Below are 24,143 nucleotides of genomic sequence, written 5' to 3' on the forward strand. Positions count from 1 at the left end.
GATATAGGGGGTCAGCAAAGCCAACAAACGGTGAAATACGGGATCCGTCATCCTGAGAAAGTTCCTGAAATCATCAGGATTATTCTCACGGATCTCACGGAGCAAAGGCATGTGACAGAACTGGTCACGCTGGAGCAACCAATTCTTGGTCCATGAACTCCTCCTCGCCTTGTTCATGGACTGGGCCTGTGGTAAAAGTAAGGACCCCAACACCAAGCCCCCACACAGCACGAACTCTACGAGGAGTACGTACATGCAACATGGCTAGAAAACGGTCGGCTGCTCAGAACGCAGTAACAGAACGCACTGAAGAACAGCAAGGCCTGTGAAGAGCGACCTGAAAATCAGTAACGAATGAACAAGAACACAATGACAAGTCAATTGTACTCGCTGCACGCACTGAAGACCAGATACAAACCCACAAGCACAAACTGAACAGCAGAAATACAATCTGAAAACCACGAGTCTGAAAAAGCGCGAATCGTCTCTCACCAAACTTTTACTAACACGAGATTAGCAAAAGGAGCCCAAAGGGTGCCGCGCCTGGTACTGAACTGCCCTTTTATAGTCTCGTCATACGTGGTGTACGTCACCGCGTTTTTGGCGTTCGGAAATTCTGACAACTTTGTGCGACCATGTGTAGACAAAACAAGTTTGAGCCAACATCCGTCTGAAAAAATCCATGGATTTTGTTGTCGGAATGTCCGATCAATGTCCGACCGTGTGTACGAGGCATTAGATTACCTTCATGCAAGACTTTATTGAATCCTAGTGCAAACTTGATAGGAAAAAAACGTATTTTTATTTCTCAAACGTTAATCATTAAAAGATTAAAATGTCTTGATTTCAACAGAATACAACATTTCTGCCATACTCTAAAATAATTTCCACCGTTTATTACTTATGAGTGGATAGATCATATATCATGATGAAATGTCACTCAGTAATTCATCCCGTTTGTGCCAGTGAGACTTTTTGATTTAGGAGGACATTGATTATATTAATGATTTTTAAAAAAAAAACTTATTGCATCTCCTTATTGGATCATTTGTTAAACATACAGTGTATTTTAAGATGGCCTTATATGGCTTAAAATTTGGCCGGTTCAGCAGGGACCATCGGAATTTCGATCCATGTATGACCAAATTGGGTAAAGTGGATGTAAACCCTCACATATACCCAGTGAACAGCCTCAGATGATACACAGAGATTAAACTAATCTCCCTACATAAGTTTTACATGTACAGTATATCTACTGTCTTCAGCTTTATATATTCTTTAGAAAGTGCACATCATTTTACAAATGTTCTTTTGCTGTTCAGCACTGGGAGTGGTAGCCAAGACAGCGGATTGGAGGAAAGGTACGCCCCCCGCCCCCCACTCCACATAGGCAAAGGAAGAAAGGAATGTGCAGAGCTGTGCTGTGACAAGACAAGCTCTTGGCTAATCTATTTATAGCAACCTCCCATGACACAAATTTCAGGCTGGTTTTATCTTGGTTGACGGAGAACTTGTCAGAAGTTATCATGCTGACAACAGAAGAAAGGTGCAGTGGAAACACACGGGACTTTGTGCTTTGGAGAGAGATAATAAAACACTGCAGATGTATGTGCTTAGGTCACATTTCATGAATCAGGTTTACATCCACTTTAAGCATAATTTGATCTACCGATCGACTTCTGTTCAACTGACCTGTTGGAAAAAATCATGTAAATAATTAAGGAGGGCACCAGATCAGTATATGCCACACATGAACCACAATTTATTCTGAAAACACTTACATCTAAAAATGCTGTATACTGCACACAGGGCTGGTAGAATGGAGCCTAGGTCTCGATGGCCTGGAGAGTAGCCACAGAAGCACACCCCAGGAGCATCCAGAGCTATAACACATGCTACGGTCAGGCTGGTAGAACAGGTGGGGGGCCACAACATGTTTGAGGCCCTGCCTCCTTCATCAGGCATGTGTGTTGAGCTGTGGATGCTCCTGGCATGTGCTATTGCAGCTACTCTCCAGTCCATCGAGACCGCTGCTCCATTCTACCAGCCCTGTGTGCAGTATACATGTATTGTTTACATGTTTGAGGGGATCCCATATCCATCGAGGAGCTGCTGGTGACTGCACATGTCTTTTCTACTATCAAGCTTACCACCCTCCTGCATATGTTTTCTATGGATTTTAAATGATTATTTGTCTGCCAGTGGAGAGGGGACTCGCCTGCTAATTTAGTGAGTGATTTGTGTTGGAAAAAATCTGTTCAATTAGCACTTAATGCTATAGACTGCAGTGCTGATCTGTGTATTCTGATGGTGGTGAAGTCTCCCCACTGTCAGATCACAATAACACAACTAGCATGGTTCCACCATCTGCAGATCGCCATTTGAATGAAAAAATCTTCTGTGTACCTAGCACCCCAGTGATGCCAATAATGTATACTTGTGTCCCTGTTTTACCAGCACCCCAGTGCTACAAAAGACACATACACCTGTATTCCCAATACCGCAGTCCTGCTTGAGATTCTAAACACCTGTGTTGTGTTCCCAGCACTCTAATGCTGCAATAAACTCGCACCCTTGTGTCTTGTGCACTTCCAGTATCTCCAGCAATCCCTAAGCCTCCTGCACCTTGGCTCCTTCCTTGGTCAGATACTGCCTGCTTGGGTGTATCTGAGGGGCACAACCTGGGAGCCATCCTTCAACAAAATGCATCTTTTCTTGTGGGGTGCACTTGTGAACATCAGGTGGCTCCTTATACTCTGTGCCTTGGTAGTTCTTTTTTGGGGCTCACCCCACCACCAAATGAATAGACAACACAGGATGTCTATAAATCTTGGCCCTCATGTTACACACATGAGAATGGACCTTATGAGAGTTGAATAAATCTCTGGACAAATCTAATGACTAATGGTGGCACAGAATTTTTCAAGGAAGAAATAAATGTTTCCCCATCTGTTATATAGGGGCACGGTCTGTGGTCTATGGCTACTTTTACAAGGAAAAAAAATGAATCTAATTTCCAAATTTGTATAAAAATGTTTCAAAGCAAGCCCGACGAAGATATTTAAGGGATTGTTTGTTCTACTTCTTCTTTGGCAGAATTCCACTTCTCATAATAAATAGAATCCTTTTGTAATATAATTTCAGGTCCAACAATCCACTTACCTAATCAGTTTGAAATTTCATGTTTCTGTCGGAGTTTTAAAACATTGCATTCTGCTTGCATCACTTCCTGTAGGTCAGCTCCCATAATTCTTTGTGTTTTGTCATCACAGAAAAGGTTGATAGGTTGTGTAGTACCAGTCTGGACCACACCTCCCTCATTACTATACCACCACCTACTTCTTCCCTTAAGGTGACCATACACATTACAATCTAATTATACAATCTCCTTTAAATCTACCATCAGCTATGTAGTGCAAGGGCCTACCTGATTTGATACAAAATGGATAGCTCAGGTGTGTCCTCCTATTTTATAGTTCTGGTAAATCTAAAGGAAATTGTACAATCAGATTGCATAGTGTATGGCCATCTTTATACAAGTATAAATAAAGGAGTGGATAGAGACACTCAACTGTCAGGCCCCATTCACATCATTTCATAGCGGGAACTCGTGTTCCTGCAAACTTTCAGACCCCATTCACACCTAGAGTATTGGGAGCATTTGTCATTTTTGCAGTGACATACATAAGGCAGCTAGTTGATTCCAATGGGCTGCGCTACACAGGGCAAAGTAGCTCATGGGACATTTTGAGTTGCATGTTTTTTACTGCGCATTTAGGTCTGTTTGTCACACTTTTTTTCATGTGGCAAAATGTGTTTGCTTCTGTGTTTGGTGTGCCGTTAACAATAATGGCAATGAAAATGCAACAAGGTCATTTTAGATGTATAAAGGTGGCCATACGATATACAATCTGATTGTACAATATCCTTTAGATTGTATGTTTTAATGAGATCAGTGCAGGATGTGTGTGCGAATGAGGTCAGCTGGTAAACTCCTTCCTGTGTCTTACTGGTTTCACCGTCCCAAATCTATATACCAGGAAACGATTAAGCTTTCTAAGAAATACAGCAATGACTAGGGTAAGTCCTTGTTCTAAATATCAAAGAAAGCTTTTATTTTTATGCAACAGAGGTACATTAATGGTATATTGGTACATAGGGGAGCTGGAATTTAGAAAAAAAGTGAACTTAGATTTTATTTTTATAAATATACTTTATTGGAATTAACAAATTCATTAATTAACAAATGGAAGAGAAGGGAAGAAGTGTGGGGGCAGTAGGGAGACCAAAGTTGAGAACTTACATAGGAAGAGCTATCAAGTAGCTCGGGGGGAAATCAAGCACATATTCAAAAGAGAGGTTAAAAACAGCAAAAAACAGATGGCACTTAACACCGGTGGGTGTAGCTATAAAGGTAGGCAAAATCCATGAGGTACCAGTGAACGACAACATAAGAACCTAGCTTTTAAAGGTATAATAATAAAAAAGATGAATGTTATTTTCTGAAAAACAACTTTTTGCTGCATTCTCACAACAGTTGATTTCCTTTCAGCGTTTACATTCATGTGAGTGTGTGATTAGAACAACTACATCATTATCTTCTCTACCTCGATCTGAGGGGTTATTGACACAGACATATACAGTATATATTTAGCATATATAATACAAATAAGTCCTGTGTTCAGAAGACATATTTTACCTCTTTACAAGTTTTTTTTAATGAATTTATGATATAGTTTAAAAAATATTCCAGTATTTAAGTTACATTTTATACGTATAAATATATTTTTTTTCATTTATATTAGTCATGATTAATGTGCAATGTTTCTCAGATATCATTCAATGTAGTTCAGTCAAGGGAATGATGAATGTTAGGCCCCTTTCACACAGGCGTCTCCGTGGGACGGAATCCGCTTGCTCAGCGGGGGGATGGCTGCAGCAAGAAATGCTAGGGGGTGTTTTTCAAAGATTTCTCACCAAAATAAAGCATGGAGACATGGATGGCTGGGAGAGTTTGCTTTAAATAATAAAAATTAATTAAACAGCGGTTTTGGTTTGTGGTGTTCAGATGCAGTGGAGATATGCTTTGCATGAGAAATCCTTGCCACAGCCTTTACACTGCATTTTTCTCATGAGAATTCTCTGGTGTCAATATGTCCAATATAGTTTTGAAATGCTGTAAGGAAGAGAGCAGGCTATACAGTGATAATCTTGATTGAGAAGGAAGAGGTATGAGGTTTGAAAGGGTTAATAGGGAAGGAGGTTTTTTAACATCTAAATGACTTCTCTCCTGTGTGGATCCTCTGGTGGAAAGTAAGACTAGACTTGTGTGAGAAGAACATAGCGCACACTCAGCATCCATATGGCTTCTCTACTTATCTTCTTCTTTTACTTGAGAAGCACGTGTCACATTCTGAACATTTAAATGGTTTCTTCTGTGTGTCTTCTGGTGTCGAGTAAGATGATCATTTCGTGAGAAGAACTTGCCACATTCAGAACATTCAAATGGTTTTTCTCCCGTGTGAGCCTTCTGGTGATTAACAAGACTGTGTCGAGTAAGATGATCCTTTCGTGAGAAGCACTTGTCACATTCTGAACATTTAAATGCTTTCTCTCCTGTGTGAGTCTTCAGGTGTTGAGTAAGATGAACATGTTGTAAAAAGCACTTGTCACATTCTGAACATTTATACGGTTTTACTCCTGTGTGAATTCTCTGGTGTACAGTAAGATCAGAATATCGTGGGAAGCACTTGCCACATTCTGAACATTTGTATGGTTTCTCTCCTGTGTGACCTCTTTCATGTACAACAAGAAGACGTTTTGTTGAGAAGCATTTGCTACATTCTGAACATTTAAATGGTTTCACTCCTGTGTGAGTCCTCTGGTGTTGAATAAGAGTAGCATGTTGTGAGAAGCACTTGTCGCATTCTGAACATTTATATGGTTTCAATCCTGTGTGAATTCTCTGGTGTACAGTAAGATCATAAGATCGAGGGAAGTACTTGTCACATTCTGAACATTTATATGTTTTTTCTCCTGTGTGAGTCTTCTGGTGTTTAGTAAGATTATTATATTGTGTGAAGCACTTGTCACATTCTAAACATTTAAATGTTTTTTCTCCTGTGTGAGCCTTCTGGTGCATAACAAGATGGTGCCTATGAGAGAAGTACTTGCCACATTCTGAACATTTAAATGGTTTCTCTCCTGTGTGAATTCTCTGGTGTACAGTAAGAATATAACCTCTTGAGAAGCACTTGCCACATTCTGAACATTTAAATGGTTTCTCTCCTGTGTGACCTCTTTCATGTACAACAAGGTAACTTTTTGTTGAGAAGCGTTTGCTACATTCTGAACATTTAAATGGTTTCACTCCTGTGTGAATTCTCTGGTGTAAAGTAAGAGCATAACGTTTTGAGAAGCGCTTGCCACATTCTGAGCATTTAAAAGGTTTCACTCCTGTGTGAATTCTCTGGTGTAAAGTAAGAGCATAACGTTTTGAGAAGCGCTTGCCACATTCTGAACATTTAAATGGTTTCACTCCTGTGTGAATTCTCTGGTGTAAAGTAAGAGCATAACAATTTGAGAAGCGCTTGCCACATTCTGAACATTTAAATGGTTTCACTCCTGTGTGAATTCTCTGGTGTAAAGTAAGAGCATAACGATTTGAGAAGCGCTTGCCACATTCTGAACATTTAAATGGTTTCACTCCTGTGTGAATTCTCTGGTGTACAGTAAGAGCCCAATGTTTTGAGAAGCGCTTGCCACATTCTGAACATTTAAATGGTCTCTCTCCTGTGTGAATTCTCAGGTGTAAAGCAAGAGTTCTAGATTGTGAGAAGCCCTTGCCACATTCTGAACACTTAAATGGCTTCAGTCCAGTGTGAATACTCTGATGAATATCAAGTTCTGACTTACAAGTAAAACTTTTCTGGGACTCTGAGCACTCATACAGTTTGTGCGTGACTTGACTCATTGCGTGTTGATGAAGATCTGTTTAGCTGTAAAATGACCTATGAGAAAGAAAAAATTGATGTAAACTCAGAAAGCGTTTTTGAGACTTTTGTAATTTAACCATTTTGTCATTGCACACAGCAGATTTAGGTAATGAAAACCCATTACTCTGATAAGAGTATAGATGGATGGCTTTACTGTTTTCTTAGTTTAACCACTTCCCACTCATAATATTAGCAAAATATGGCCTCAGGGTGGTTCTCCAGTTCAGGAAGGATGTCCAGGAACATTCTCCCAGTTGTACCAGACACAGCAGATCACAGTGCTCAGTACCCGGCTGCTGTGAACGAGTGGTCCAGCTGTAATGTGATCGTTGTGACCAATCACAGCTGATCACATGATAACATGTAAATAAACTATCATGAATGGCTTTCGCTCATGATAGCTTAATTACTATTGTGATTGCGGTGATCAATCACAATAATCCCATAGTACAAGGCCATTCACAGTGGCCTTGAAGCATGTGATTGCTGTAGCCAATTACAGAAATCAGAACAGTAAGCAGGCTGTCATGAATGAAAGCCATTTATGATCGTGCTGTTATAGGCATAATCACTGTAACAAGCAAGCACAGTGTAAAAAAATAAATAAAATAATTTCACCTTTTTAGCATAGTGCAGAGTCACTATGGTAACACTGCACTACTCTGGTGACCGTATGTAAACATAAAAAAATAAAAATGGTAGAAAACAAGTGTTTTTTTCTTTTTTATTTGCATACTGTCACCAGTCAGTATCTCTTATCACCACTGCGCCAGTTGCAGTGTTCCTGATCTCCACCATACCAGTCATATTGTCCCTGATCTCCACACCAGTTACAGTATCCCTGATCACCGCCATACCAGTTACAGTATCCCTGATCCCTGCCACAGCTGTTACAGTGTCCCTGATCATGACCACACCAGTTACAGTATCCATAATCATTGCCACAGCAGTTAAAATATTCCTAATTGCTGTCAAACCAGTTACAGCATCCCTGATCACCACATGAATTACAGTATCACTGCCACAGCAGTTAGTGCCCCTGATCACTGCAACACCAGTTACAGTGACCCTGATCACCTTCACAGCAATTACAGTGACCCTGATCACCATCACAGCATTGTATAACCATAGTAACTTGTTTAAATGTGCAATGCCCTCAAAAAAAGCCATCTATGTCCAGATTGTTCTTCAGAGAGCATTTGGCAGGCAGTAAGAAGGCATTATATCGCCTCCTCACTACCTAATTTAACCCCTTGGACCCCACACAAGCAACTCCATTCACTTGAATGGGTCACGATTGGCAGACATACATGAGGTATAATTCCTGTCACAGCTTCAAAACTAAGCATCACTGCCATGGCAGGTATACTCCCCCAGCCACTGCCTCTGCAGATAAATGTTGTAGTGGTTCAGGGATGGTAAAACTGTGATTTAAATGCAAGGTTATACTGTCCACAAACCTTAGGTGTGAACGAGCCCTTATAGTGTAGCCAGTCACAGTTCTCTGATCATCACCCCACCGGCCATAGTGCCACCAGACCAGTGTAGCCAGGATCAGTGTTCCTGATTTGCCTGTTTATTGAACACATTTCTTTCTGTTGCCTGGATGTTAACCAGGTCTCTGCCTGCACCCGACCTGACCCATCTGCACGTCTGATTGACTATGTTCCTGCAAAACACCAGTCCCTTGTGGACAACTGCACTCCTGGAACCAAAGGAACTCTTTTCTTCTTAATACAAAAAGAGAAAATTGGTCACAGGACTTTAAATGAGGCAAATCACTTCAAAAATATAATAGTACACATGATTAATAATTTTATTGCATGGTAGCAGATTATATATTCACAGTTTATAAACATAATAAATAACCAATAAAAAAAGAAAGAACGTATTGAGCTGTACCATATTAGATTGTCATAGTATGTTATAAACTCATAAAAAATTTATATTCGTATACATGATTATTTATGATAGAAATATATGATTACAAAACACATAATGATCCACACATTTCAAAGCATCCTTATAGCTCTACTCGTTTCGTAGCTCCCTGTCCATCTCCTCAGGAGCAAATGCACCAGATAGTATTGTATACAGATTGGATAACTCCCCATGTAGGAGAAAGTAGGGGGAAGGGGAAAAGAGGAATAAATGTGGCCAATTGCTATTTTGCTCTATTCTGGTTTTATTTATCAGCTATACTATTGCACATCCTGCTTTCTTTGTCACGAGTCACTTAATGGAGATTTGAGAATCTATAGAAAAAAAAAAAAAATATGTATGTACAGTATCCCACAAAAGTGAGTACTCACATTTTTGTAAATATTTTATTATACCTTTTATGTGACAATAATGAAGAAATTACACTTTGCTACAATGTAATAGTGTAAATTTGCTGTCCCCTCCAAATAACTCAACACACAGCCATTAATGTCTAAACCACTGGCAACAAAAGTGAGTACACCCCTAAGTGAAAATGTCCATATTGGGTCCAAATTGTCAATATTTTGTGTGGCCACCATTCTTTTCCAGCACTGCCTTAACCCTCCTAGGCATGGAGTTCACCACTGCTTCACAGGTTGCCATGGAGTTCTCTTCCACGCCTCCATGATGACATCACTGAGCTGGTGGATGTTAGAGACCTTGTGCTCCTCCACCTTCTGTTTGAGGATGCCTCACAGATAGCCAATAGGGTTCTGGTCTGGAGACATGCTTGGCCAATCTATCACCTTTACCTTCAGCTTCTTTAGCAAGGCAGTAGTTGTCTTGGAGGTGTGTTTGGGGTCGTTATAATGTTGGCATAACGACGCAATACATTCTCTTTTTTTTATTGGTAATTTATTATGTTTATAAACTGTGAATATGTAATCTGCTATCATGTAATGAAATTATTAATCATGTGTACTATTATATTTTTGAAGTGATTTGCCTCATTTAAAGTCCCGTGACTAATTTTCTCTTTTTGCATATATATTTGGGATGGAGGCTCATCACTCTTGGTGCTACAGACCACATTTACCATAATCTTTTGCTCTTTTCTTCTTAAAGACGTTTCATGCAAGCAACTACAATGCTATATATTAAACGAGATCCAGCTGCTAGCACTTAACACATTCCCATACTCATGTGTGAACATATAAAATAGAAGTCAAGTGTGCCACGCTATATATACCTAAATCAATGTTATGCTAAATATAAATTAAATATCATTAAAAAGTGATCCAACCCATACTAAATGTGAATAATGGATATAATTTTGATAAAAGTGCTCCAACTAATAATCATATTATGCTGTGATCAATAATTACATTTTTAAAAGTTACTTCAATTCCCTCTGAATAAGTGCCAGAAATAAAAATATGCACCAGAAATAAAAGTAAAAATCACTTAACGTAAATAAATATATGTAAAACTATGGCAGTTCATAAATGTGCAGTCCCATCCATGCTGGTGTATCAAAAGTGCTGTGCTTGCATGCTTCTATATATCCATATGCTTCTCTGAAATTAAGTTTGGGTGCTTCATACATGTGTTTACAAAATCCACTCATGCTCACCCATCAGATATGTGCTCACCTGATGAAATGTGACCTTACGGTCATACATCGCTTTTAAGTCCCTCCAGGACTAGAGCAGCTGCTGTCCACTTCCTCTTACTACTTGCATCGCTATGTATTAGTTGGGTGCTCCAGTGCACCTCCTTTTTACAGCATAAAAACTCAGCATAAAAATCCTATATCCGTGACATTGCATTAGCCTGCGATCGGTGTGTTACACATTCAAGCACACTGCCGTCCTGTTGCCCATCCCCAAGGAGCTGACAGGCAGGGAGGGAGTGGAAGAGAGGAGATCAGCGGATGATGGAGGCACGTAAACTGACCAAGGTAATCAGGGATCAGCATCCATGATTACCGTGATAAGCACACCAAGTGGGACACAGGAACAGGCAGGATCAAACTGTTTTTTTTTACAGTTTACAGAGACACAGGTTAGACAGCACAAGCACTGTGCTGCTTAACCTGCTATAAGGGAAAGGGTTCTCTCTTTTTTTCTTCTTTTACAACCACTTTATGTCCCTTAGCAAGCCTGAAGGTGCTCTTTGAATTTTGGGCTACTCTGGGTGGCTAGACTGTAAAAAAATTCTCACACATGTGGCATCCCAATACTTATGAGTAGCAGAATGTGTTTTGGGGTGTTACTCTAAGTATGTCAAAGATGTGTGTTAGACATATCTTATTGGATAATGAACAGTGCAGCGCTGGACATAAATCTAAATAAATTGCTATACCAACCAATGATAATAACATCAATGAAAGTGATAATGGTAATGATGATAACATCAATGAAAGTGATAATGTGCTAATAAAATGCTGTGAGCAATCAATAATAATGATAAAACACCAATGTATTAATACCCATCAGTGGAAAATGAGTGCTCATAAAACCTAAATATAATCTAATGAAAATGTTCAAATAAAATGATAAAGTCCAAGAAAATGTCCAAAGAGGGTGTGAGATAAAGAGTGCAGGATCCAAATCCAATATTCCACTTGATAGTGCCGCCCACCTCCGGGAGAAAAAAATGGAGGCCTACCAGAAAGTCTGCAACCGCTCTTACTCAGGGGGGTCAAAACAGGCTTAGTAGATCACCGTTGATGTCCTATTAGGATTGCAGCTGATGTTCCTCAGACCTCCTTCCACGATAGCTTGTCAGCAACAGCAAGAGACACTCAGGAAAGTGTGGTCACAGGATGGTTCATGCAGCAAACACTCCAGCAAGGGTGAATCATATCAAAAAAGAAAAAACTCCAATAGTGCAGAGAGCCAAGTTCAATTTATTTTAAAAAAACAGATAAAATAGCAGATACACTGCATAAGATCGCATATACAATGCCAATAAAAAAACTAGCAGGGAAATAGTAAAAGACTCCACCGCCATTTTAAAATGAAACCGCGCAATTTATTTAGATTTATGTCCAGCGCTGCACTGTTAATTATCCATACATCTTTTTTGCCTTATATCGGGGTTATAGTGTCCAGCAGCAGGACTCCTATCACGGTTATTTTGTTTTTTATAATTGATTTATTTATCTTTATTCACCATTTATGCACCTAGCACAATTCTTCTTTTATAGACATATCTTATTAACTGACAACTTTGTGTAAAAAAAAAAATGCATATTCATTTTCTTTCCTGCATTTTCCACACACTTGTGGTAAAAAATAAACATTTTCAAAAGACTCCTTATGTCTCTTAGAAACACTGTATCTATCGGTGTATAACACGCGCCGGCGTATAAGACGCACCCCAAGTTTAGGAGGTAAGTTTAAAGGAAAAAAAACTTACATTTTAAATGCTCATCAATGCAGCCTTATCAGTGTCCATCTGCAGCCTTGCCCTTCATTGCAGAATGATCAGTGTTCATCTGCAGCCCTGCCAAGTGTCCATCTGCAGCCTTGCCCAAGTGTCCATCTGCAGCCTTGCCCAAGTGTCCATCTGCAGCCTTGCCCAAGTGTCCATCTGCAGCCTTGCCCAAGTGTCCATCTGCAGCCTTGCCCAAGTGTCCATCTGCAGCCTTGCCCAAGTGTCCATCTGCAGCCTTGCCCAAGTGTCCATCTGCAGCCTTGCCCAAAATTGCAGCACAATCTTTTAAATTATTGCTCCGCCGAGATAGACAGAGCCAGATGTTCTGTGTATTTGGCTCCTCTAGGCTTGTCTCGCAGACCCACCCAGTCCCGCCCCTTGGCCCGGCTCCTATGATGGACACAACACCGGTCCAATGGCGGGACGTAAAGGCTAGGAGGCGGGACTGCGAGGGGAGCCGAGCCTAGCTGAGTACACTGTACACTTATTCTGTCTATTTTAGTAGTGCTCCTTATCCTCCGAGGTAGCGGTTTGGCGTATAACACGCACCCACGATTTTCCCCTGATTTTAAGGGGAAAAAAGTGCGTGCTATACACCGATAAATATGGTAAATTGAAATTTTTGCGTTTCAAAATTGGGTCATTTTGTGGAAGTTTCCACTGTTCTGGTGCTCCAGGGCCTCCGAAAATGTGATAGCCATATTGTTGTGATCTCCCGCTAGGAGACATCTTATAGCCGCCTCACTAGTCTGGGGCTTAGAAATCCCCTCGGCTTAATCTCCTAAACGTACCTCGTCAGGAGGTACGTTTAGGAGCATTCTAATTGGTCGGCCCCGTCACATGGGCGGCACCGACCATTTAGAACCATATTCATTTTCTTTCCTGCATTTTCCACACACTTGTGGTAAAAAATAAACATTTTCAAAAGACTCCTTATGTCTCTTAGAAACACTGTATCTATCGGTGTATAACACGCGCCAGGGTATAAGACGCACCCCAAGTTTAGGAGGTAAGTTTAAAGGAAAAAAAACTTACATTTTAAATGCTCATCAATGCAGCCTTATCAGTGTCCATCTGCAGCCTTGCCCTTCATTGCAGAATGATCAGTGTCCATCTGCAGCCCTTCATGTCACCGCGGGCGAAGAGGAGAGAAAGCCGGTAAAGCGACTATGCGATGTGTCAGAACGGTCGATTGCCGGACTCCATTTAGCAAAGAGGGGCAATTACATTTTCACATAGGGCTAGGCAGGTTTGGACAGCTCTTTTGCCTAAATAAATTAAAAACTGCATTTTGTATTTACTCGGGTTATCTTTGTGTAATATTAAATTTTGTTGGATGATCTTAACCATTTAAGTGTGACAAATATGCAAAAAAATAAAAAAAATCAGGGGGCAAATACTTTTTCACAGCACTGTACATTCTTGTATATTAGGGGCTGACATATTGACCAGGCCTGAAATATTTTACATAACAAAAGAATAACTAATGACTCTTTGCTATGTTAATTTTATGCAAGATCACCTTGACTCCTTGAGGGCGAATCTAATTAACCACTTCAGCCCTGGAAGGATTTCCCCCCTAATGACCAGGCCATTTTTTGTGATATGTCACTGCTTCGCTTTAACTGACAATTGCGCGGTCATGCGACATTGCCCCCCAAGCAAAATTTATGTCATGTTTTCCCCACAAATAGAGCTTTCTTTTGGTGGTATTTGATCACCTCTGCGGTTTATATTTTTTGCTCTATAAACGAAAAAAAAAAAAAAGAACTATATTTTTTACTTTCTGCTATAATACATATCCAAAAGAATATATAAAAAAACTAAATTTAGTCATCAGTTTAGGTCACTATGTATTCTGCTACATATTTTTGGTAAAAAAATATAAAAAATCCCAATAAACGTATATTGATTGGTTTGCGCAAAAGTTATAGCGTCTACAAAGTTGGGGAAAGATTTAGGGACTTTTTAAAAATAGTTTTTACTAGTAATGGCGGGGCTCAGCAATTTCTATTGGGACTGCAACATTGCAGTGGACAAATCTGACCCCAAGTGACACTTTTTGATGACCAGTGACACCAATACAGCGATCAGTGCTATAAAAATACAGTGATCACTGTATAAATGGCACTAGCAGTGAAGGGGTTAACACTAGTAATAACATGCAATGCCAACCTGCGGTTTCCAAAGCGAGCAAAGTCCTTTCTTGTATTAGGAGAGGTATGGACTCCAGAGAGAGAGATATCATTTTGCCCCTGTTGAAATCATTAGTAAGACCTCATCTAGAATATGCAGTTCAGTTTTGGGCACCAGTTCTCAAAAAGGATATCGGGGAACTGGAGAAAGTGCAGAGAAGGGCAACCAAACTGATAAGAGGCATGGAGGAGATCAGCTATGAGGAAAGATTAGAGGAACTAAATTTGTTCACTCTTGAGAAGAGGAGAATAAGGGGGATATGATCAACATGTTCAAATATATAGTGAACTTGGTGTTGAGTTATTCACTTTAAAGTCAACACAGAGGACAAGAGGGCACTCTTTACGACTGGAGGAAAAGAGATTTCATCTCCAAATACGGAAAGGTTTCTTCACAGTAAGAGTTGTGAAAATGTGGAATAGACTCCCGCCAGAGGTGGTTCTGGTCAGCTCAGTAGATTGCTTTAAGAAAGGCCTGGATACTTTTCTAAATATACATAATATAACTGGGTACTAGCATTTATAGGTAAAGTTGATCCAGGGAAAATCCGATTGCCTCTTGGGGGGTCAGGAAGGAATTTTTTCCCCTGCTGTAGCAAATTTGAGCATGCTCTGCTGGGGTTTTTAGCCTTCCTCTGGATAAACTGTGGGTATAGAATTGGGTATATTGGATTGTACAATATTTTTTTTTTGTTTTTTATTTATTTATTTATTTATTTTTTTATGGTTGAACTGGATGGACTTGTGTCTTTTTTCAACCTGACTAACTATGTAATTATGTGACTAGTGGTGATCAAAGGGTTAAGTGTTCCCTATTTATTATGGGACCTGATCTGCCAGCGCTGGAGATGGCCACCTAGACACAGAGCTCATCAGCCAGGGGAGAGAACCGGAGCGACACAGGCCCAAACTTGCGGACAATCCATGGCCATCCTGACTCCTGAGCATCTGGACATCCCAGCCAGCCATGTCCCGCAAGAGGATGAATGATTATCGCCTGAAAAAACTGACGGCCTTCTTCCTCAAACCAGCACCTAAGGTCAATCACAGCCAAAATGGCACCGGCACGGCCGCACTACATGAGGCTTATACAGATCTCCCTAAGGAGATCCCAGAGGACCATGACTTCCAAAAGCTCCCCTCATCCCCTAAACACAGATCAAAGGGAAACCCCCACACAGACAGCCCAGCAAAAGCCTGCATGCTGATCAATCAGCTGCTGCTGCCAGCACAAATTGAGGCCCAGGCTTTCAACCTCCTCCAATCCTACCAGGCCCTACATACATCCATGGCCTCATTACCCACTACAGGGCAACCAGTGATCGATACCACCCTAAAAGACATACTATTGTCACTCCAAACCTCATTAATGACTGATCTTTCATCATTATTCACCAAGATATCCACTGACATACTTGTCCTTGATGACAGAGTGTCATACATTGAAAATACCATGGAGCAATGTACCACAACTGTTAATGATTTAAATCGACACATACAATGAAGTGAGAGAAGAACAAACCTGGGTAAGGTCCAAGTTAGCTGATTTAGAAGATAGATCCAGAAGAAATAATATAATACTGGGAGGTATTCCTGACTCTATGTTACCGAATGAGCTTCCCAAATATGCCAAAGACCTCATGCACACAATTTTCTTGCTGCCTCACCTAGAGATCTAATCATAGATCGAATCCACAGGATTGCCAGATGAGAACCTTCTCATCTGGCAGCCTTCATCCCTAGAGGTGTACTAATGAGAGTGCACTTCTTCCACATTAAGTAAAAACTCCTCACAACAGCCAGAACCAATTCACAACTTCCTACTCTTTATGATGGAATACTACTTTTCCCAGATCTTTCAAAATATACCCTGCAATTGAAAAAACAACTTAACCCTGTTACCAAAGGCCTCCACAACCAAAAAATGTAATTCAAATGGTGCTACCCAGCAACATTGCTCATAACAAGAAATGCCACATCACACGTGATCAATACCCTCAAAAGCGGCATACAACTACTAAACACATGGGGAATCATTCCTGAGCCTCCTGGAATCATTCCTAAGCAACCTGCCACTTGAACAACGTGGACAACATCCATCATGCCGCACCCAAGGGAAAAATCACACCTGACCAAAATCGAAGTAATGATTTAAAGTTGGTCTATATCTCTTCAAAACTTGAACCTCTCACCAGCTATCAGCTTTCAGGTATATAAATCCATTAAACATTTGACTATTGTTTCCCCCCTATAGTGGTTTAGTTGAAATCCACTTCATCTATCGTTCTGACCGATAGCATACCCACCCCAGTTCAGAGTTCTGCAAGTTCCAATTTTCTCCTTTTTGATATCTCTTCTTTTTGTTATTAACCTTTTTTCACAGCTCTAGCTCCAAACTCCACATGGGTTTGCACGCATTATCCAGGAACCACGGAGACCACAACTAGCAACAGCACCTGACTTCTAGACCACAGACACCATCCTTTCACAACCAAGTGTTTGTGATCTTATGGGTCACCCACACCCCAACAACAATGCCACTTATGTTAATGTCTCTCAATGCCAACGGGCTTAACCACCCGGCAAAAAGACACTCACTTTGGAAAACAGCCCAAGACCTGAAATGCGATATTCTATGTGTACAAGAGACCTATTTCACATCTTCGGCTGTACCTGCATGTTCGAACAAACACTTCCCTCATATTTACACAGCCGCAGACCATGACACTCCCACCACCATGCTTGACTGCTGGCAAGGCACACTTGTCTTTGTACTTCTCACCTGGTTGCCGCCACACACGCTTGACACAATCTGAACCAAATAAGTTTATCTTGGTCTCATCAGACCACAGGACATGGTTCCAGTAATCCATGTCCTTAGTCTGTTTGTCTTCAGCAAACTGTTTTCGGGCTTTCTTGTGCATCATCTTTAGAAGAGGCTTCCTTCTGGGATGACAGTCATACAGAGAGTTCTTTGCCATGAGGTGCCATGTTAAACTTCCAGTGACCAGAGAGTGATAGTGATAACACCAAATTTACCCCTCCTGCTCCCCATTCACACCTGAGACCTTGTAATACTAATGCCCTGTACACACGATCGGACATTGATCGGACATTCCGACAACAAAATCCACTGATTTTTTCAGACGGATGTTGGCTCAAATTTGTCTTGCATACACACGGTCACACAAAGTTGTCAGAAAATCCAATCGTTCCTAACGCGGTGACGTAAACCACATACGTCGGGACTATAAACGGGGCAGTAGCCAATAGCTTTCATCTCTTAATTTATTCTGAGCATGCGTGGCACTTTGTCCGTTGGATTTGTCTACACACGATCGGAATTTAAAGGATCGGATTTTGTTGTCGGAAATTTTTTATAGCCTGCTCTCAAACTTTGTGTGTCGGAAATTCCGATGGAAAAAGTCCGATGGAGCCCACACACGGTCAGAACTTCCGACAACAAGCTCTGATAGCACATACTCCGTCGGAAAGTCCGACCGTGTGTACAGTGCATACTGGTAGGATTTCCAGGTTAAAATAAGAAAAGAAAAATCCTGAATGGAAAAGAAAAGGAAGGAAGTCACCACCTCTAAGGACTAATAAGCGTCAATATACACAGTATTACATGTTTAACCAATTGCCGACTGTATACTATACATATACGACGGCAAGTCAACTTCCCTGTGCAGAATCGTGTACCTGTACGCGATTCTGCACTCCCGAGTCTGGGGCGCGCACGCGTGCAGCCAGCGACCTGCTCCCGCTGTGATTGGGAGCCAATCAGCGGGACTCAAGGGAGACAGAGCGGTGGTCTGCCGATGTAAACAAGGCAGATCACCGTTCTGCGAGAAGGGGAGGTAGAGATCCTGTATTGCCAAACAGGAAAACGGATCTCTGCCTTTTGACAGTCAAAGCAATTCCCTCACACAGTTAGTAATCACTCCCAGAGAACACATTTAACCCTTTGATCACCCCTGATGTTATCCCCTTCCCTGCCAGTGTCATTAGTACAGTGACAGTGCATATTTTTAGCACTGATCACTGTATTGGTGTCACTGGTCCCCAAAAAAGTGTCACTTCGTGTCCAATTTGTCTGCTGCAATATCACAGTCCTGCTATGTCACTGATCACCGACATTAAAAATAAAAATAAAAAATAAAATTCCGAAAATCTATCCCATAGTTTGTAAAAAAAAGTTTTGAAAAAAAAAGTTTTTTACTTTCTGCTATACAACATATGCAATAGAAAAATGGAAAAAAAATCAAATTTCTTCATCAATTTAAGCCAATGTGTATTCTGCTACAAGTTTTTGATAAAAATAAATCACGCTAAGTGCATATTAATTGGTTTGCGCAAAAGTTAGTGTCTACAACTATGGGCTAGATTTTCTGAATTTTTATTACTATACCCTTCAGATGCTCCAAATGTGGCAAGTTCTTCCCAGATCGATGCCATCTTACTGTACACCAGAAAATTCACAGAGGAAAGAAGCCATTTAAATGTCCAGAATGTGGCAAGTGCTTCTCACAACGTCCTCATCTTTCTAAACACCAGAAGACTCACCCAGGAGAGAAGTCATTCAAAGGGTGAGAACGTGGCAAGTGCTTCTCACAAGTAGGGATGAGCTTTGAGTTCGAGTCGAACTCATGTTCGACTTGAACATCGGCTGTTCGCCAGTTCGCTGAACAGCGAACAATTTGGGGTGTTCGCGGCAAATTCGAACGCGGAACACCCTTTAAAAGTCTATGGGAGAAATCAAAAGTGCTAATTTTATTGGCTTATATGCAAGTTATTGTCATAAAAAGTGTTGTGGGGGTCCCCCTAAATTCCATACCAGACCCTTCAGGTCTGGTATGGATATTAAGGGGAACCCCGGCCAAAATTTAAAAAAAAAATGGCGTGGGGTCCCCCTCAAAATCTATACCAGTCCCTTCAGGTCTGGTATGGATTTTAAGGGGAACCCCGCGCCAAAATGAAAAAAAAAAATGGTGTGAGGTCTCCCCAAAAATCCATACCAGACCCTTATCCGAGCACGCAACCTGGCAGGCCGCAGGAAAAGAGTGGGAGACGAGAGAGCGCACCCCCAAACCGTACCAGGCCACATGCCCCCAACATTTAGAGGGTGCTTTCGGGTAGCCCCCCAAAACACCTTGTTCCCTTGTTGATGGGGACAAGGGCCTCATCCCCACAGCCCTTGCCCGGTGGTTGTGGGGGTCTGTGGGCAGGGGGCTTATCAGAATCTGGAAGCCCCCTTTAACAAGGGGACCCCCAGATCCCGGCCCCCTTTGTGAAATGGTAAGGGGGTACAAAAGTACCCCTACCATTTCACAAAAAAAGTGTCAAAAATGTTCAATTTGATTTAAAAATTTTGGCGCGGGGATTTTGAGGGGGACCCCACGCCATTTTTAAAAAAAAATTTGGCCGGGGTTCCCCTTAACATCCATACCAGACCTGAAGGGCCTGGTATGGAATTTAGGGGGACCCCCACATCATTATTTTTTTTAAGTTTGGTTCAGGGTTCCCCTGTGGGGAAATCCCATGCCGTTTTTAGCAATGAACTTTTATGTGTATTGTCGGCCCGGCAATTCATTAATAGCCGCGAGTAGTTTTAAATGACTTTTTTTCCTTTGAAATGTCATTTTGCTGTCAAACTGTTCTAAACACGGGAAACATGCGTCCCTTTACAGGAATACTACAGACACCCCCCAGGTACGAAATTTGAAGGAATATTACACTTTTATTGTTGCACTTTAAGCATTATTAAAATCACTGCTCCCGAAAAAACGGCCGTTTTTAAAACTTTTTTTTGCATTGATCCATGTCCCCTGGGGCAGGACCCAGGTCCCCAAACACTTTTTATGACAATAACTTGCATATAAGCCTTTAAAATTAGCACTTTTGATTATTCATTGTTCGTGTCCCATAGACTTTAACGGTGTACGCATGTTTGAACAAATTTTTTGCCTGTTCGCATGTTCTAGTGCGAACCAAACAGGGGGGTGTTCGGCTCATCCCTACTCACAAGGTTTCCATCATACTCAAGACCAGAAGATTCCCACAGGAGAAAAAGACTTTTAGATGTTTACAATGGGACAAATACCTCTTACAAATTGGACATGTTACTCAATACCATATAATTCACCCAGGAAAGAAGCCATATAAAGTTTGTGACAAGGTTTTCTTATACAAGGCAGTTCTTTATCAACATCAAACTATCTACACTGAAAAGTAGCTTTAATAACCTTTATAATAATAACAATTCCAAAAATCTATCCCATAGTTTGTAGACACTATAACTTTTGCCCAAACCAATTAATATGCGCTTATTGGGATATTTTTTACGAAAAATATGTAGCAGAATACATCTTGGCCTAAATTGATGAAGAAATTCAATTTTTTTTCCATTTTTTTATGTTTTATAGCAGAAAGTATTTTTTTTTTCAAAACTTCTTTTTTTACAAACAATGGGATAGATTTTTGGATTTTTTTTTCTACTAGTAATGGAGGTAATCAGTGACTTATAGCAGCACTAATTGGACACTAAATGACATTACAAAAAACATTTTATTTGGGTACAGCGTCGCAAAGTAACGCAGTGCTGTATTGCAAAAAAATGGCCTAGTCATGAAGGGGGGTAAGTGGTCAAGCCCAAGTAGTTAATTTGACCAATATCAGAATTTAAATCAGACAGAGAGTCAATTATTAAGAGCCTTCTTGTTAGGACTAGAAAATATCAGAGGTGCATGTGCGAGAGCTCCAACATGGCCGCTTAAGCCTGGAGCTCCGCACCACCCCGGACCAACGAACGGCACAACGCCTGCCACAGCTCGAGGAGGACCTTCCCGATCACCCCCCTACACCAGGAACAGCAGGGGATCACGGCGAGATGTTCGGTCCCCAAGCTCGCCGTGACTTAGGCCCGCAGTTCGCTGCGGCAGCGGCGGAGGGGTGTACCAAGATGGCCGCCGGCATCGAATCCACTAGGCCTCATGTAGCCACACAGCCTAAGGCGCCGGAACACAGACCAATACTGACCCCCCCGACCCTGACTTATGCCCAAGCGGCACAGGGAGGCTCCAACATGAACCAGACTAGCCATCAAGGCCCGCCCCAGCACCAAGCCCCCTCCATGGCCCAGAAAGAGCTAAAGACCAGCGGGCAGATAGAGGATGGTGCCCTTTCCTCCTCTATACCCCCCCAACTACCATCTTCAGCAGACACTTCCCCGGATACTCTGTCAATGACATCTCCGCACTCCAAGAAGATCTTTTTACTAAATTCTCGGCCTTATTAGAAAAGGGACTGGCCAATACAGCAATCCAGATCACTAATGCCATTAAAACGGACCTATCTAGCCTGGGCTCCAGAATTGAAGCTATGGAAGACAAAATAGATCACACGGTCGCCAGAACCAACCAAAATGCTGCGCACATCCAGACCGCTCAAGAACAACTGGACACAGCCCTCTCAAGAATAGATGAACTTGAGAACAGGTCCAGGAGGTATAATTTCAGAATTAGAGGCCTCCCGGAATCTTTCACGGATATCCCCCTCACGGTGCAGGACTTTATCGCAGAACTTATCCCTAACATTCCGCCACACAGGCTAGAACTGGATAGGGCACATAGGGCCCTGGGACCCCCAAGGAAAGACGGTACGCCCAGGGACATAATAGTGAAACCGCATTTTTACGCGGTCAAAGAGGAGGTAATGTGACAATCGCGTTTGAAGCCTAAACTACTGCATCAGGGCCACCAAATTCAGGTGTTTGCCGATCTGGCTCAGTCCACCATACAAAGACGACGTGCCCTTAAGCCTCTTCTATCGGTCCTAATGGAACGAGACATTAAATACCGTTGGTCCTTCCCCTTCTCCGTGAAGTTTTCACTACAAGGCAAGACTTACACTTTTTCCAACCTCCCAGAAGGTGAGAGATTGTTCCTGTTCCTTAAACTAATCTCCCAGGAAGCTCCCATGGATTACTCCTCATCATCGTGATCGACTAAACGACCACCTCCAGCTAGCCCCGTCTCCCCCCTCTGGGGCAAGGGTCCCTCTAAGAAGAGCAAAGATGGAAGACCACCATAACGGACCATCGAGACCTTCTCCTCTCCCAGTCCTACCACGGACTTCTCTGTTTGGGAAAAAGTTCCCTCCGTTGTCTGAGGCAGTGCTCAACCTCATTCTCTCCTGACCCAGTTGGGTTCCTAGATCCAGGACACTACTTTGATCCAAAGGCCTCTACACCGCATTTTTCTAAGGCCCAAAGAGGAGAATCGCCTACAGCAGACAGCCCTCATGTTCCCTATATTTTTCAGAAGCAAGAGGACGGTGACTTATGATTCCTCAAGGGGATCTCGACTCCTAAAAATCCTGTTCGACATAGTACCCAGCACTCCCCTCCTATCCAGATCGACGTTCCTGGATTTTGTTCACTAGAGGCTATTTAGTTTTACAGAACATTTATTTGTTTCCTTTTTTTTCTATTTTCTTGGGTCTAAGGTTTTGTTACGTTTTTGTAATTGTCAATTCAGTTACCTTAGAATCAGTTGTGCACAGTTTATGAGTCAGTCATTTGTAGCTGCAAGGGTCTGGGGTGGTACCCTTGCGCCTCCTCTCACTCCTGGTGAACCGAATGTGTTCTCTTTGAGTGAGACTCCGCTCACCCCTACAGGGCGAGCGAAGATTTAAAGTGGAAATTTGGCGGTCTGATATACCGCCGCCTTCCATGGATCTCGTTAGCAGATCCTTGTTCTTGTTTTTGATTTTGTGTTTTTCTGTGTCTCTACCTTTCATCTCTCCCCTCTCAGCTTTTCTTTCTCTTCTAGCCGGTCATCGGGAGTCGCCCCAGGTCCTCTCCCTAACTGAATTAGGACGTTTCCTTTCCTCCACCACCCTCGCTGCCAATACATCTCACCACAAGGTAAGTGGCTGCTGGGCCAGTGATCATCTCTCCCTCTGTTCCAATGCCTGATTCAACAGCGAAGGGAGTAGATCTCAAGGTGGCTTCACATAACGCTCAAGGGCTCAATTCTCCTAGGAAAAGAAGATTGGCTTTTGACCACTATAAATCCCTCAAATTTGACATAGTGCTCCTGCAGGAGATGCATTTTCTGATTCGGTACAGTCCCAAGTTCCTACACCCCTATTATCCATCCTTTTTCCTTGCCAATGCTCCTAACAAAACCAAAGGGGTAGCAATACTATTCTCCAAGAGCAGCAAATTTACCCACATCTCGGATTTTAAAGACCCAGAGGGCAGGTTTATTCTTGTAAAGGGCACTCTGGAGGGAGTACTGTACTCCATAATCTCATACTATGCCCCTAACAAGGGACAAGCAACTTTCTTCCAGAACCTCTTTGCAACTCTCAAATCCCTTCTGGAGGGCAAGGTCATATGGGGGGGAGACTCCAATGTGGCGTTTGACCAGGGTCTAGACAAAACCAAACCCCTTAAAGATAGGCTAACGCGCCCTACAAAACTTAGCACCAGAATAGCCAAAACGATACACTCACAAGGTTTGGTAGACATTTGGAAGGAACTGAACCCCAAACGTAGGGACTTTACACACTTCTCCTCTCCCCA

General features: G+C 41.8%; 2 protein-coding genes across 4 annotated transcripts in view; both read right to left on the reverse strand.

Moving 5' to 3' along the window:
* The window catches only part of LOC141133405 (uncharacterized), a 53,767-nt gene that overhangs the window by 11,788 nt on the left and 17,836 nt on the right, over nt 1-24,143 (reverse strand). The gene's annotated exons all lie outside the window — the stretch shown is intronic.
* The window catches only part of LOC141133402 (uncharacterized), a 218,714-nt gene continuing 198,386 nt past the window's right edge, over nt 3,816-24,143 (reverse strand). For 2 of the 3 annotated variants that reach the window (XM_073622772.1, XM_073622771.1), the window contains exon 2: nt 3,817-7,010. In XM_073622772.1, coding sequence (XP_073478873.1) covers nt 5,372-6,973 — 1,602 coding nt within the window. In that variant the 5' untranslated portion in view covers nt 6,974-7,010 and the 3' untranslated portion in view covers nt 3,817-5,371. Of the gene's footprint in view, nt 7,011-24,143 lie in introns of all 3 variants that reach the window. The other variant, XM_073622777.1, reaches the window with a different exon arrangement.

The sequence above is a fragment of the Aquarana catesbeiana genome, linkage group LG03 (genome assembly GCF_042186555.1).
Source record: "Aquarana catesbeiana isolate 2022-GZ linkage group LG03, ASM4218655v1, whole genome shotgun sequence".
Classification (NCBI taxonomy): domain Eukaryota; kingdom Metazoa; phylum Chordata; class Amphibia; order Anura; family Ranidae; genus Aquarana; species Aquarana catesbeiana.